Source organism: Solanum lycopersicum, chromosome 8 (genome assembly GCF_036512215.1).
Source record: "Solanum lycopersicum chromosome 8, SLM_r2.1".
Taxonomy (NCBI): Eukaryota; Viridiplantae; Streptophyta; class Magnoliopsida; order Solanales; family Solanaceae; genus Solanum; species Solanum lycopersicum.
The window spans coordinates 23,314,977-23,332,692 of NC_090807.1; the positions used below are offsets into that span (position 1 = coordinate 23,314,977).

Here is a 17,716-nt window from a genome sequence, read left to right on the forward strand (position 1 = left end):
TGTCATCACCTTGGTTGCACTTGGAACATATATGGTCTGGATACTTGTGACCAATTAGCTTGCAATATCTTGTCATTAGTTCTTCGGAGATGAATCCTTGTTTTATCGCTCTAGTTGTTGGAGTAGCTTCTGGTTTTAATAAGGATAAAATCCATTTCTGGACTTCGTCCATATCTGTTTGTCTTATCTCCCGTGAATTGGCATATATCATTAAATGGTCTCTTCAATAGTAGCTCCATATTGCATTTCCTTGTAGATAGTTGTTAGCTAATTCTTGTATGATAGTTGATAATCCAATTATTCTTTTATTTGCATAAAAACTAGGTATCTCAACTTTTGGTATCTCTGGTTGTTGCCGTATGTCTTCCAGTATTATCTTTGCTCGTGTTAATCCAATTTTTACTATCTGGATCATTCGTTTTATCTCGTCATAAAGTATCTCAGCAGGTGCCGTATAAAATTTTATAAAAAATAAATTTCCTTTTGTAATTCTTTTGTATATTAAAAAGGCTTTGTGGATCTCTGGGATTCCACTTATCTCTGTACCATCATATGTATGTACAATATTAAGTAATCCATAACTGTAACATGTTTTAACTATGTTTGGGTTGGTTTTAGGTTGTGCAATTAACTTGTTATAGCCTTGTAATTTTTGGGTTAAATAATCCTGGGTTTTTTCTGTAGTTGTAGTAGATTTGGGTTTGAGATTTAAAAAAGTCTGAATTTTGTATAGGTTTTCAATGTAAGTTTGGGATATATGGTTATATATTTTCTTTTCCTTGTGTAGGCTGGCTGCATATGTAGATGTTTGTGGTGTTGGGGTTTCTACTATCTGTGCCTTTGGAATAAATGGTTTTGTAAATAAGCTGTTTAGGTTTGTATTTTTTGATGTAGTTTTTTCCATAGCAGTTGTACTTGTACCTGCAACATTAGCAATGTTAATGTTATGGGTTTTTAGGAGTTTCCCAACATCTCCTTCTAGTTCTGAAATTTTTGCGTCTTCCGATCGACGTAACTCTGCATGTTGGCGTAGTTTCGCATATTTATAGTCATGCTGCTGACTCTTAGCTTTTAGATTTTGTAACTCTTTTCCCATACTGTCCACCTTCGTAGAAAGTGTAGTAATGACTTTGAGTATTTCTTCTATTGTATCTGGTTCAGTTTGAGTTCCTTTTTCTCGATAGGTAGTCTGCAACAAGATTTTCATCAGTTTTTATAATTTCAATTGTGAATGTAAAATTTAATGTATTCAATACTAATCTCCTTATTTCTTTCGTTGTAAATGAATCATCTAACTTTTTTGTTATCCACCATTTTACTTGTGTGTTATATGTTCTTACAATAAATTTATTGTAAACTATATATGGTTCAAATGCTAACAAACACTTATATAATGCAAATAATTCTTTTCTATTTATTTCCCGTTTTGCTTGTGCTTCAGTATATGATCCTGAGTAATACCTGCAATGGTGTTCTACCTTTTCCTTGTCATATTTATATTTTAGTACTCCTCCATAACTTTGGTCACTTGAATCTGTTTCAATTATATATGTGAATGTTCTACTTTCATCAGGAAAATATAATTTTGGTAATTTTTTGCATAATTTTTTAATATTTTTTGTGTGTTCTTTATCTTTGTTATTAAAATGATATTCAACATCTTTTTTGAGTTTTTTGTATAATGGTTTTAAATGTTCTGCTAATTTTGGTATATTTTCCCTTACTTGATTTACTAATCCTAAGAATGATTTTAATTTCTTTTTTGTATAAATATTTTCATCAATAGTAATTATTTTTTGTACTATGTGAGTTTACATTTTTATTTCATTTTTATCTATTTGTATTCCTAGAAAATTCTATCCGTGGTTTCATAATTTCTGCTTTATTTTTACTTAAACTTATGCCTAAGTGTTTGATTATATGTATAAATTTTTTTAATAATCTTATATGTTCATCTTGTGTTTTAGAATATAGTAATATATCATCTATATATCCAACACAATTTTCTAGCTAGTTAAAACAGTTATCCATAAAATGTTGATATCTACCTGGTGCATTTTTATATCCAAATGGTAATACGTTCCATTCATAGAATCCTTGCGGTACTGTGAATGCCGTTAATTGTTTAGGTTCTTCTTCTAGTTTTAGATGGTAAAATCCTTATTTACAGTCAAATTTGCTAAAAAAGTTGTATCCTTGTATTTGTCTTATTATAAGTATTTTATTAGGTATTGGATAGTTATATATTTTAGTTTTGGCATTTAATTTTCTGTAGTCAATAACCATTCTTCTTTTGCCTCTTTTTTGTTCGCTGTGTTTTATCACTATAAATGCTGGGCTTGTATGTTTACTATTCATTTCTTGTATATAATTTTTTTCTAGTAATTCATTTATATATATTTTAAATTCTTGTAAATCATCAAAGTTATATTTTAACGGTTTTTGTGTTATTATACTATTTTCATCTATTAGTTCAATTTTTACTTTTGTTTTATGTTTTTCCCATCCTTGTAATGGGTCTTCATTATATAATTGTTCTAGTTGTTCATTGATTATTTTAATTTTGTCTATTGCAAATAAAATGATTTCTAGTTGTGATATTTGTTTTTCACTTAGATTTTCCATCTCCTTGTTTATTTTTTCACTACCTTTAATCCATTCTATAGATTTTCGTTGTTTATTTTTACTCTTTTTGCTCCTATTTTATGGCCACATGGCGTAGTAAGCCACCAGTGTGTTTTTGTTATTATATGTGGGTAAAATCTATCTAAAAATGGCATTCCTAATAACATATCTTTCGTGGTAAATTCGAAATTATACATTTCTTCTATTTTTAGTATTTTATCCCATATTTGTATTTTTATATTTTTTGCTTTATATTTGATCATACTTCCTTCATTATTAAATCCTGTTTCTACCATAGGTGTTTTTAATTTTTCCCATTTATCTTCTGGTAAGCAATTATATTTACATATATTCGCTTCTGCTCCTGTATCTAGCATAGGTGTATAATATCTGTTGTGATATCCTTCTACAATAATTTTTACAAGTATAAATATTTTCATTAATCATTTAGTTCTTTTTATAATTATTTTCTTATTTTGACAAGTTATTGTTAATTGTTCATTTTCTATGTTGTATGGTTTAACCTTTTCTAACCATTTTATTCCTAATGTGATATTATGATTTCCTTCATATATCTTAAATTGTATTTTTAATGGAATTCATCCTATAATTATTTCTTTTTATGTTGTTTCTTCATTTGTATTTACTATTTCACTAGGTAATCCAGGGCATATGTGTCCTGTTTTCATAATTTCTTCTTCTAATACTAGTTCTCTTGTTATATGATTTTCTTCTTGTCCTGTGTTTATTAAGATTTTATATTTTCTCTTGTCCATTATTCCTGTTATAAAATAATGATATATTGTCATTTCTTCTAAATCTTGTGATATTTCATATTTTCTTTTAGATGAACTCATTCTTGATGAGGAAGCTCTAGGTATCATATTTAATGTGTTTGTATTTGGTGTACTTGAGGTACTCAATCTTTCTTTTACTATCTCCAATTCTTCTTTTGTATCCATTTCTTTATAACTATAGTCATTATTATCTATTACTGTAATTATATTTTCAAAAGGATTTTCTATTTTTATTCTATCAATTTTATTTCATGCTGTTATTTTATGTTTTGTTGTTAATATATATAGATTTTTACATCTTGCTGTGATACCTTACTTCCTGGTGCTAACTCTATTCCTGACATTTTCCAATATAATACTAATGATTTATCTATATTTGTATCTGTTAATGCTACTGTATAATTAGCACTTATTATATATTTAAATTTTTGGTATATTAAATTTCCTTTAACTGCACTTATTACACTTTTTTCTATAGGATGTTTTATTCTATCATCTGCTAAATATATTTCAATGGGTGTATCTATTCCTTCTCTGAAATAAGCTTTTATTAGTATTTCCGTTCCTCCTAAATGTACATATTTTATAGGTTCTTTATTTTTTATGTTTTGTATTTCTTTATTTATTATTCAGGAAGACGAGGAGGAGTTAGCAAAACATGTGCATAGACTTGCATGATTGGGAGTTCATATAAATGAATCTAACGAAGGAGAATAAGTAGTGATATATGGGGTTGAATCATCATTCGTCTCTCAAGTCAAAGAGAAACAAGACTAAAATCCTATTTTACTTGAATTGAAGGCAAATATTTATAAGTAAAAATGTATTTGTTTTTTAAAAAGAGGGAGATGGTGTATTGACGTATCAAGGTAGATTTTGTGTGCCAAGGTTAGACAACATCAAAGAAATGATCATGGAGAAATCCCATATATCATGATATTCTCTTCTTCTGAGTTTCACAAAGATGTATTGTATTTGGAGAGTGGTTTATTGGTGGTGTAGTATGATAAAGGGCAATGAAGAATTTTTAGCTAAGTGTTCAATTTGCCAACAAGTTAAAGCATAGTACCAGAGGCCCGGTGGTATTTGCTTAGTATATAGAGATTCTGATATAGAAAACGGACATGATAAATAAAGATTTTATTACATGCTTACCACGGTCACCAGGAAGCGTGATTCGATTTGGGTGATTGTAGCTTCAATGACAAAATCAGCCCACGTTTTGTCGGTAAAGACTACCCATTAAGCAAAAGGTTAGGCTAAGTTTTATATTCAAGAGATAGTCAGACTTCATGAATTTTTAGTTTACATTATTTCATATAAAGGTGCATAATAATGGCAATTATTCCAGAAAGGTTTTGATTTAAAGATGAACATGAGTACTGCCTTTCATCCACAAATTTAAGGTCAAGTAGAGAGAAACATTCAGACTTTAAAAGATATGTTTAGAGCTTGTATGATTGATTTAAAAGGTAATTTGGATAATCACATACCTAGTTTAGAGTTTTCTACAACAGTAGTTACCACTTTATCATCCAAATGGCCCGATATCAGTCTATTTATGGGAAAATATGTAGATCTCCTATAAGATGGTTTGGACTTGATGAAGCTTGGTTAATGTAAGGACCAAAAATTTAAATAAGGTTTAGTAGATACTCTCATATGTTTAAAGAGTATATAAATAATTTTAAATATGTTTCATAGCTTGTAAAAGGTAGTTTGAAGAGGTTTGAGGTCAACGTCCAAGGACGACCAAGATGCCTGGAAACTAGTCTAGTTGAACTAGTGAATAGGAGGGTTTTTCAGTGGATTATTGGGGTATATAATAAAGGTGAAATTTAGTATTGAGAGTTCGACATAGAATAACATGTAAAGGGTTAAAATGTTAGAGTACGACTCACCAGGGAACAACCTAAGTGTTCCCGAAGAGGTCCCAAACATTGGCAAAGAAAGCTGCCAGACATCCAAGATATGGATGTGTTTGCGCGTCCACCTGCAACACTAAAAGGGAAAAAGGTTTCCCTATTACGCGGGGCCATCGCGAACTATCTTGTCTCAAAATAAGTTCAAGAACCAAGAATTGAAAGTGCCTCTGCAACGCGCAGCCACGTCAAAGATTTTGTCACGTCGTCTTTAAATAAAATTACAATTGGTTATATGGTCGAAGAGGTACAGGGGTCTTTTGGGTACTTTAGAGATTGATTATTTGTGGTTATTTTAGGGGTTTGAACTTTATTATAAAGTGAAATAGTCATTTAGACTCTAGTCTTTAATGAAAAAACCCTTCTTTCCCAAATCCTCTCTCGAAACAACCATTGAAGAAGAAAAGAAATTGGAGGAAGATTTTAGAAAGAAATTGTAGATGATTTTAAGGCTATAATATAAGGTATGTGAAGCTTTTTCATTCATGAAGTCTTCTATCCATGAAGTCCCCCTAGTTTCCCTCAATTGTGAATCCAAAATACCCCAATGTAGAGAGAGTTGTGATTGCATTATGGGTAAGGCTTGATTGTGATCCCAATCTAGTGGGTAACATTCGATTATGTTCATATGATTATTATGTAATGTTTAAGTGAGGTTTTCATGGTGGATTTTAGTATTTGATAATTAACGTGATCACGATGGGTTTAGTCCGTTAGAAGTAAGAATGAAGGTTCTAAGTTAATCTTCTTAATTCAATTGTATTGCATTTTATTTGACCATGATTGAATCACGTTGATATGAATTTAACTAGGTTTAATTTATTAGGGATTATCTTTACTTGTAAAGTTGGAATTAACCTATGTGATAAAACATGACTTGATTTACAATCTAACAATCTACTTGAATTAATTAACATGTTAGTGAACATGGATCATGATAGATTAAAGGTGATAATAGATTATACGGCTTGTATGCCATTGTTGCTAGAGATTAGGGGGTGAAATCATTACGAAGAGATTAAGATGATGTTTTCTTTGGCTTCTACTCTTCGACATGAAAATATTAGGGAAAGCAAGTCCTCTCACATAGATGGATTCTAGTTTGACCTAAGAACCTAAAGAATCAACAGATGATAGACTAAGAATGACTTGAAAATGGGTTTTACAGTCTCTTTTTGTGTAACAGACTTGGTGAGGTAAGACCAAGGTGTGATAGCTTGGGATGATGAATGTCATAATATATTGAGATTATGAATCTCATGATAGCTCGAGATGGTGAATCTCATGATAACTTTAGATGGTAGATGTTAAGGGTATCTTAAGATAGTAAATTACAAGTTGATCTGAAATACTCTTGGTATCTTGAGATGTTGATTTGAATGTGATGTATATTTAATGGAATAACATGATATAGGTTTCTTATGGTATCTTCGGGCTTCAGATTCATGCTCCCCTATGTTTAGCGTGCATCTACATGATTGGTTGCATGGTAGTTAGGTTGGTATTGGCTTATCCTTCCTTGTTAGTTTGGATTTTATGAAAGCTACTCTTCATGGTAGGGGGTCTATTAAATTAGTATTTGAAGCTTAATAGACAAGAGTACAAGCTAAATTAGCTTTGAATAGGTTTGTCTAAAAAAATTCTTAGTGTGGATGGTAGTATGGGTTTCCATTCATATACGACACATGTATGACTTGAAGCTACCTATGACATGACCCCCATGTTATGTATGTATAGCTTGGGTAGTTGCTATGGCTTCTTTCCTTTACATGATTGACTTAAGATGATAGTTCCTTGTCAATATCAAATAGATCTACTAGAGACTCCTAAAATGAAAGGGAGTAGGGTGACTTCAAAATATGCTAAGTGTGTAAGGTAGAATGGGATGCCTCACATGCATTACACAAGTGAGCTTTGGGCTAGCCTAGGGTCATAGTGATTATATGTTATGATAAACTTATGTATTAATTATGACAGTGGATTATGATTAGGAATGACCAAAGAGAGGTACTAAGCTTTGGTAATAGTATGAGATGCTACCTTAGACTTGCACAAGTATACTTTGAGGTGGCTTGTGATGTACTTCATTTGAGTAAGAAGGACAATGATTTAAGTATGAACACTTATATGCTTAATGATATCTTATTATGCTTATGATATTCATGTTATGCTTTTGTTTTTATCTTTATGATTATATATATTCTTGACTAACCCTTTGAGATATCTTATGTTTGTTATGATATTTTTCATACTTAGTACATTTCGTACTAACACATATTTTCCTACATTCTAATCCAATGTAGGGTCTTGAGGAAATTGAGTTGCTTGAATGGTATAGTTTGCAAGGTTTTTCAAGAAGTGAAGATTGGTGAGTCCGCATAGTATTCGGGGACACCACCCCTATGTTCTTTTTTATGTTAGAATTTTATTGGTTGTCACCAAATACATTTGTAATCATGTTGTCATAAATGGTTTTCGAGACATACATTAAAAGTTTTATGAAATTATCTGCATTATGTTTTGAAGAAAAAGTTTTAATTCCATATTAATTTTTGTACATATGGAATGAATGATAAGGGCTTGTACAAGACCTCCGATAGGTCAAGTATGTAGTGTGGAGACTCAAGAGTACTCTAACTTTTAGGGTGTACTTGCGGGTCATTAAAAACTTGGTATCAAAGCATAAGTTTATGAAATAGTGTTAGGATGTCTCAAAGACCACTTCTAGTACAATGTTATTTATCGCTGTGAGTCGCAACACACCCATGAGTAGTAGGCTATGTGATGCTTAGGAAAGTTCCACTTCTTAATTCTTCAAGCCGTGCCATATAGTTTTGATTCAGTAGGCCCTTTGTATAATGTTTGCCTATGATTATGTATAGGTTATCGCTAACACTAGGGATAATGCTAGAAAAGAAGGAGATAGCAATGATGATAAAGATATTCCTCCCCTAGGAGTTCATATCCTCCTCAAGTTCCTAATAATCAACAAGTGGGGAATGTTTCTCTACGGGAGTTTAGGACTTCTATAGACTTGTTTGGTCAAGCCTTGACGACCCAAGCCATATAGAGATGGTGGAAAACCCTATATAGGGAATGAGTATCTATATAATTTCGGAGTTCTTGAGGGTTAACCCTCCGGAATTTAGTGTCTTCAAGGTGAAGGAATATCCAAATTGGTTCATAGATGAGGTCTATAAGTCCCTTGCTATTATGGGATGAAATTTTAAATAGAAAGCGGAACTAGCCGCTTACCAATTAAAAGATGTGGTTAAAGTTTGGTATGAACAATGGAATGATTATAGGCCGTTGCAAGGTAGGGCCCATAGAGTGGGATACTTTTAAGTCGACTTTCCTTGATAGGTTATTTATTATGTAACCCAGGGAGGCTATCTTGACACCCAATTTTGAGCATCCTTAATAGGAATTGACTTTCGAGTTTCTTAAATTCCAAACGATTCGAAATAGCTGACTTTATAAATTTCAAAATATTCTTTTTCAAGTTATTTTAATTAGTTTTCACAATTTTTTTGACTAATTTTTAAGTAATATATATATATATATATATATATATATATATATATATATATATATATATATATATATTATATAAGTTTATATATAATTAGTATATTTTATAAAAATTTAAAAATCATCTCAAAAAAGATAATAATTTTACATATATATTTTGTTAATTAGTTTACTTTAAATTATTGTTATAATTTTATAATATTTAGTTCATAATAAAGTTAAATATTTTATTTGGTTTCGTTGAATAAACTTGTTAATTAATATTATTTTAATTCATTTTGGTTTTTGGCCGAATTTACCTCAATTAGTTATATGTTGATTTCAAATATAGTCATCCCCGTTTAGCTTGAGTTCCAATTTTCTCAGACTAATTTTAAGTAAGTATTCAATCCCTCCTGCGCAGCCCATTATGAATTATTCCTCAAAACCTAGGTCCATTCTCATTTTTTTCAATACAATACTTCAGCAGCCCAATTCCTCCCTCAAGCGACCCAGCATCCCATCCCTTTTTAATTCAACCTGGCCCAATTTATTTTTAATCAACAAAGAAGACTCAATTCTAGTTCAATCTTAACAGCAGCAGTACACAAATATACCAAAACGACCCTCGGATATGTGTCCGTCTTTATGCAATAGACGCGTACAACGTACCCAGTACTATTTTGGTGTCGTCTTCCTTGCTCCATCGACAATTTGTACAAAGCTCCAGTGCTAGGTGGAAAGAGATCAACGATTCACATGTCTTGGCATCTAGATTGGACGACTCTCATTCCCTTAGCCGTTTGAAATTGTAACGAGATTATTAATTTTTCCTTTAATTGCAGTTGGTTTTTACTCATTATCAAAAAAGAGAATTTGAATTTTGAAGGTAATTCCTCCGAAATCCCCACATCGTTTCCCCTGTCTAATTAGACTCAAAACCTCTCCTATAAAAAATCTCCTTATTCACTGTTCAGAAGAGGCATTTTTTGAGACCTGAGAGTACCCAAAAAGGTTTGAGAATTCTCAGCTAAATAGTTCAAAAATTTGTATCTTTTCGAGTCGAGAAAAGTGGAACTCACCGTCGGGTTCGCTAGCCCAGAACCAGGTAAAATCATGGTTAGCTTTGTATGTCTAATTTCATGCTTATTTTCTATTGATGGGTTCTTAGCTTTGTTTTAGTTTTCATCTATTAGATTTAATTTGATGTTTTAGTTGCTAATAATGTTTTTCTTTGTTCTTAATGTTAATATTTTGCTATAAATTTTCCTATCATCTTTTGTATTGTTTTTGTTCCTTATCTGATATTAGTTTTAAAGTTAATTGTTTATCTTGGTTTTAGTCCTTTCATTTGTTCTTGTAAAAAATAAGCATCTAGATTTGCATTTATACATCTTATGTGTAGAGATGCGGAATATATTAGTCTAGGTACTATATTTAGAGTTGTATAATGTTTCCTTTTTGTCTCTAATGGTTCTGTGTATCTGTTATGGTTGATATTCATTCAAGATTTACATTGACGGTAACCTGTTTTGGTATAGTTTCGAGTTCCTTCTTTGTAATTGTTACAACAATTTTTTATTTCTAAATTTGTGAGTCTCGTATGACTATGATTTGGAAACCATTTTTTAGGTTTTCCTATGTTTGACGAAGGTTTCAAATTATTGCTTCCATTAGATTTAATTTTCTAGAATCCTAAGCTAAGACTGGGCAACGGAACGGGATGTACCGGTACCGTTCCGGTTCGTCACGTTTCGGTTGCCTACGGGACGGGCCGAGATATTCTAAATCGGTACACGGAACGGGACGGAACCGTAGTTTCGTAACGATGTACCGGTACCGGTTCATTCCGGTTCCGGTCCGGTCTGTTTCGGTTCCGGTCCGGTTTATTTAATATATATTAATTTTTTTATATTTTTATAATTTATATAATTTATATTTATATTTTTTATAAATTATATTTTAAAATTTAAATTTTTTTTCAAATCCCGCACCTGCCCGCCCTGCCCGCCCTGCAGACTGCAGTCTGCATAAAGCAGCACTGCAGCTGCAGTGCAGCCCCCCCCCCCCCCCCCCCGCCCCTACCCTTTTCCCAAGAACGGCCTTAAATTTTAAACGGAAAAATTAAAACGGCTAGTTTTTTTGTTGTATAAATTAGAGTTGTGTGTAAAAAATTTTTATTTACAAGTTTACAACTTACAAATATAATCTCAGTATTTGAGAGAATATATATTTCCAAATTACATTCATATTTATAACTTATATCATTTGGTCATTTGGTGTATTTCGGAGGAGGAATCTTCTTCAAATTTCAAGTTTCGACATCAATATTTTAATTTTCATTATAATCGTTTGTTCTTATACAAACGTTTGGTAACTTCGTTCCACTCTCTAATCTTATATTTATTTTTTGTATTTATTATTTAACTTGTAAGTTGTTCTTGTTAAGTTTCGTATTTTATAATTTATAATTTTATATCATGGAGTCTTCTAAAAAAATTGGAAGTAAAAAAGGTCTAGTAGAATCAGTAAAAAAATTAGTTAAAAAAACTAACAAATGTGCTAGTTCGTCTAAATCTAAAATTTCTCTTGTTAGAATAAATACAGATGAATTTACGCATGTGAATGAAACTAGTTTTTCCCGTCCCGGTCCTATAAATATTAATTCAGATAGTCCGACTCCCCATGAACTCTATGAAAGATATTATGGTATTAATCAAGAAAATGAAGAAGTGGAAACGGATGAACAATTAAATTTAGATGAAGAAGTAGATTTAGATGATACACCGACTAGCCCCGCTGCCGACCTCAATACAGTCAATAGTATAGGTATTGAAGCTCCACCTCCGGTTGGAACTACTCGTCCTCTTATTATTCCAACTAGAGGTATGACCAAGGTACAACGTTCTTTAAAATCACATGTGTGGAAATTTTGTTATTTGAATGAAGAAAAAACTTTTAGTATATGTAATCTTTGTAAACAACATTTTAAATATACATCTGGTGGGACGGGAGGTTCAACGGGGGGATTAAAAAAACATTTGATTAACAAGCATAGTAAAGAGTGGTTTGCATATATGTCTTCTCTTGAAGTTGGTGGAAATTGTAATGTTGAAGAATCGGTTAGAGGATCAAATATGGTTCAAAGTGAGTTAAATACTTCGAACCCAAGTGGTCCTCTTACACATCGAACCTATAACAAGGATCGTGATCGTGAAAACTTTGCTAAAATGGTTGTTGTTTGTGGTTTACCTTTTAGTTTTGGAGAACATCCGGGTTTTATTGCTTATATTCGTGAAACATATAATCCTAGTTTTCAAGGTTTATCAAGAAGCATGGTAAAAAGAGATATTTTCAAATTTCAAGAAAAACATTGTCAATATTTACGTGCCTATTTTGAACTAATGGATTGTAGAGTTGCTATTACTACTAATATGGGTCGTAGTCCTAATGGTTTTGATTATTTAACTGTTACTGCGCATTGGATCGATTATAATTGGAATTTACAAAAAAGAATTATTGGTTATAAAATTTGTCAAAAGAAAAAAACCGGAATTTATATTGCTACTAATGTGTTGGAAATTTTAGATTTTTTTGGTCTTTTTGATAAAGTCGTTAGTATTACTTTAGATAATGCCTCTGCTAATTTAAATGCTATTAATTTGCTAGAACCTAGACTTTGTCCTATTAGTAAATATGCTTTTCATGTTAGATGTGCCGCGCATATATTAAATTTGGTTGTTAGTGACGGTGTGAAATTATTTGAAAATAGTTGTGATAAAATTGATAATGCTTGTTTTTACATTTTTCATATGAATAGTAGTAGTAGAATTAATCAATTTAAAGAACTTTGTAATGCATTTAAACTTCCGTTTAGAAAAGTTCCGAAGCATGTAAAAACTAGATGGAATTCCTTTTATGATATGCTTGAAGTTTCTTATGCATATAGGCAACCTATTACTACGCTATTTAATAATAATAATGCTTATCCTGAATTTAAAATTAATGATAGTGATTGGGATGAAGTAAATGAACTTAGAATATTTTTGAAATCATTTTATGATGCTACTAAAATTTTTTCTGGAATATATTATCCTACTATTTCTGAAATTTTAATACACATATGTGAGATTTCATCTATTTTTTCTGAATATAAAACAAATACTTTATTCACCTCTGCTATTGAAGTTATGATTACAAAATTTAAAAAATATTTTTTTCCTATTCCTCAAATTTATTTAACTGTACTTCTATTCAACCCCGAATATAAAGAATATGGTACAAAAGCTTTAGTTGAATGCATTTATCAGAATTTAGATATTCAACCTGAAGAAGAACCTGATTTGGTAACATGTCAAAATAGTATAAAATACTTTGCAAAAGAAATGTATGATAAATATTCATTCTTAGATAATGTTGAAAATCCTCAAACGTCTACAAATCAAGTAGGTGCTCATACACGAGTGAAACATAAACTTGGTCTTGACTCTTCTAATAAATGTGAATTTGTTAAATATCTTGAACAGGGTACAGATGATATTACAAACGATAATGGTATACCGGAACTATTGAACTGGTGGAGAAATCGTGGAGCTCAATATCAAAAACTTAGTAGGATGGTGAAGGATGTGCTTGCAATTCAAGGATCATCAGTAGCTTCGGAGGCAGCTTTCAGCGCAGCAAGATTTCAAATTGGAGACCACAGATATTCGTTAGCAGAAGACAGCCTGGAGATATCAGTGTTATTTAGAGACTGGGTAAATGCTGAGCGTAGAAATCAAGGACTTCCAAAGTTAGATAGTCAATTTGAACTTTTCATAGATTCAGCTATTGGATGTGGTAGTGATGATGGCATCGAAATTCAAGATCGTCAACGAGCTTTACCAAGACCAGAAGTTGATCACAATCAATCCCTAGCTGAGTTAGAAAGAGGATTTACGGGACTATACAACTATTAGTATTACATTCGAGACATAGTTGAAACAGAACCCTTCCTAGAAGGTGGCTGCGTAAGCTATGTACTCTACTAATAGTTGTAAATTGAAATTGTAATTTGTTACAAATTTAAATAAATTAAATTGATATTTTTTAATTTTTGTAATTTAATTTACTTTTTTAAAATTACTAATTTTATTTATTTAATATTTACAAGATACAAGTTATAAAAATAACTTATAAAATAAATATTAATAAATATAAGTAATAACTTATAAAGTATAAACTTCAAAAGATTTAAATTTTGAAAACTTTATTAGATTACTTGCAAACTTAACAATAATAAAAAAAATTAATAAAATATCTTTAAAATAAACTTAAGTTAAAAATTATAGTATAAATTTAAAAACTATTAATTTACACTTAAAAAATAAAAAAAATTATATTTTCGTAATTTAAAAAATATCGTCCCGTTAATCCCGTCCCGTTCCATCCCGGTCCGTTCCGGTTCATTCCGGTTCCGTCTCGGTATATAGTGGAACGGGACGGAACCGATGAACCATCCCGGTAATTCCGGTCCGGTTCATCCCGGTACCGGTCAAAATTCCGGTCAACGGATTCCGGTCCGGTCCGGTACCGGTTCATTCCGGTCCGGTGACCCGGTTTCGGTCCGTTGACTAGTGTTATCCTAAGCTAAACATATATAAACTTGTTCCTCTCATCTCGGAATTTGTTGTTCATGTTATTTTCTTCCCGTGTTTGTCTTTCCCTTCAAAGAATAAGTTAGTTTAAATCCAATGTTGTATTTTCAATTTTTAAAACATTTTTTGTTAAATATTGATAAGTAGTAACAAGTTGCATCCGTTCTCTTTTTGTTATGATCTTTAAGTTGGTATCCATGATTGTTTCACATACTCTCTTGCTTGATCATGTTTCAAGGTTGAAAATTTTGCCTCTTAGTTGTTGTGGAGATTTAAGATAGATTTTAAAAGTATGTGCTCAATGAATCTTGTTAATTGAATTCGCTAATTTAAAATTTATGTTGATAAGTGGTCGATCTCAATACATGCTATATAAGTTTTTTACCAATAATAACTTAAGCATTCTCTTCATTGTTCTACTTTTGGAGATTTTAGTTTATTATATATTCCCTTTTGTTTAAAGTGATGTGTTGTTACTAGTCTCTATGCTAAGCTAAGACTGTTTATTCTACTTATTGTCCGACCTAGGTTTGTTGAATGTATCTAAGCTTTAATCATGTCGCTATAGATTGAAGGTGCTGAATTTTGTCACGCTTGCGCTCTTCTTAAGAAGTGGACCCTTATTTCAATCGTATTCTTTATTTTTGTTTGATAGTTTAGCCTTAGGGATTGTTGTGATCTTCTTTTTGTTTAGAAGCACGACTCTTATTATGATCATTTAAAGTGTTCTGCGTATCTTTGTTTCATATTTTTTTATGTTTGCTTTCATTTGTTTTAAGCTTAAATGTCGAATCAGCCTGCTCGTTATTGATATTCCTTGAATTCCATTGTTAGCAAGATCATTTCATGTTCTATGTTTTCTCATGAATTCTCATAGTCTCTTGAAATAGTTTTCCCCTGTTTTCGATACTCATTTGTTTATCATTTGTGAATTAGATATAATTGATATCTGATTTGTTCCAATGATGTAAATTCATATTCAAAATTTATTTTTCTCTCTTACTGCTTATGTGCTGAAATGCATTAAAATAGCTATGTATGTGTTTGTAGACTTATTTCTCTCAGAGGATCTTATTTTTTCTTTTTTCGAAAGTTTCTTAAGTTTTTATTGTTTATACTTAATTACCCCCGTCCTTATGTTTTTTGTCTTGCTCAAATTTGTGGCAGTTTCACAACTTTTAATTTATTTTATTTCTTTTTACCATGTAGTAAAAAGTGTCGATTGTCGTTTAAATATTTCGATGATGTGATTGGATATTATGATTTCTTTGTTCATTCTGAGAAGTGCATCTTGGATATTAAAAAAAAATTGAGTTCTTATTGTTTTTTTAGTTGTAATTTTATTTCCCTTATGATTAATTCAAACATGTTAATGCAGTAGCTATTTGGTAATAATAGGTATGTTGTTTAAATTTTGGTCAATGATGAATTGTTGAATTGATTATCCTTGAACTCTTATCACTTAGTTTATTAAATAATTAGTACATTTAATTATATTTATTTCCTTTTTTTTCTGCGCATGAACTCCTTCAGATGAGTCCAATGGAATCCCCTCCCTTGCATATCCCTCTTCTTGAGTAAACCTCCGTTCAAATAAAAAATGGGAAGTCATGGTATATCGGGTTGAGACCCAAAAAAAACAGCAGTAGAAACTGCCTCAAAAGGCTCAAATTCAGAGAGCAAAAACATCGTTTTAAAACCCATAATAATGGAGAAGCAGCAGCAGAATAGCAGCAGTCCCAATTGAGTAAATTTGGGAATTCTTTGGGACTTGAAAGGTTAAATTTATACGACTACAAGAACGATATTGATAGGCCAAGGGACTAGTTTCTCGTTATTTATTTTGTCATATTTTTTCGTGTTTCTTAATTTGTTTGGAATGCTAACATTTTTATTATTAATTTAGGTGAATCCTCGGGTGAGATTGTTATTCAAGTCTTCAAATTCGAAACTAATTTTAAGTTAGATAACTTCATCTTATTAGAATAACTTAATAACCTTTTATGTTCTTTTATAGTTATTAGAAATCTTTGAATCCATGTTTACGAGTTTGAACTAACTATTTAGTTCAAAGTTTTGAATAGGATAAAATTGTTGAGTTTCTGAAACTTAATTAGGTATCTTTAAATTTAGCTTAGGATTTTGTATGAATGACTTAAGGATTTTCTATATTCTTCTATAGTTGTTAAACAAGGTCCTTTAATCCATGTTTAAGAGTTTGAATTATTCTTATTAGTTTAAATTATGATTACGGATAAAAGTTTAAAGCTAGGTCTTTTCTTGAGATTTTTAGAAGTATCAAGAGATTTTTATCTAAATTTTCAACAAGAATTTTTGAGTTTTTTGAAATAAAGAAATAAATAAGATTTTTCAAGTATTCTCAAATTTTTTCTTAAAAACTAGTCAACTTTAAAATCCGTAGGTCAACTGCGTGCTAGCAGATTCTCTAAGGTGCCTAAACCCTTCTTTAGAGAATTATTTAAACCCTTACCCAAAACTCATGTTTATTAAATGTTTTTCTTTAAAAAAATCATTTCAAATGGTTTTCATAATTTTTACCTAAAAAGTAAGTGGTGACTCCCAAAATATAAATATTTTCCACAACACTTAACAAAATTATGCCAAAGTTGCGAAATCGGCTTCGAAACCCTTTAGTTTTCGAAATTGAAACTTAAAAGACTAAGTTGGAGGAATTCTTAAACCTCAAGAAAGGAGATTAGAGTGATAAGTAATATGCGTTGAAGTTCACTCAATTGTCTAAGTATGCATCAAGCTTTGTAGCAAACCCTAGAGACTTGATGAATAGGTTAATAATGGGGGTGTCTGAACTAGTGGAAGAAGAGTTCCATATGAAAATGCTTGTTGATAATATGGATATCATGGTGTTTCCTGACCAAATGGAAGAGTGCAAGCTTATGAAGGAGACAAAGAGAAGAAGGATGGACAAGGATGAGTGCAATGGACATGGTCGTTCTAAAAATCAACAAAAGTTTTCCGGACAAGGTTATTCTTATACTTGTAGGTATGATCATGAGAGGTTGTCTACCCCTAGACCTCAAGGGAAGAGCAATGATTATTCCTGACCTACTTGCCCTAGGTTCAGTATGAAACTTGATGGTAGGTTTTTATTCGGTAGGGATGGTTTCTATCGGTGTTGTTAAAGGGAACACATCAGAAAGGATTACCCTAAGGAAAAGTCTAATGTGAGGAAAGGCGAGCAAGTTGC

General features: G+C 31.2%; 1 protein-coding gene and 1 long non-coding RNA gene across 2 annotated transcripts; one reads left to right on the forward strand and one right to left on the reverse strand.

Moving 5' to 3' along the window:
- Positions 1-223: 223 nt before the first annotated feature.
- On the reverse strand, positions 224-1,207 carry LOC101258145 (uncharacterized). Its single transcript, XM_069287887.1, has one exon. It carries the CDS (start codon positions 1,205-1,207, stop codon positions 224-226), a length of 984 nt encoding a protein of 327 aa, XP_069143988.1.
- A 7,912-nt stretch (positions 1,208-9,119) lies between these two features.
- LOC138337698 (uncharacterized) lies at positions 9,120-13,946 on the forward strand. The gene is made up of 2 exons (XR_011211093.1): positions 9,120-9,962; positions 13,381-13,946. It is a non-coding gene; the product is annotated as an uncharacterized lncRNA (long non-coding RNA).
- The last annotated feature ends 3,770 nt before the right edge of the window (positions 13,947-17,716 follow it).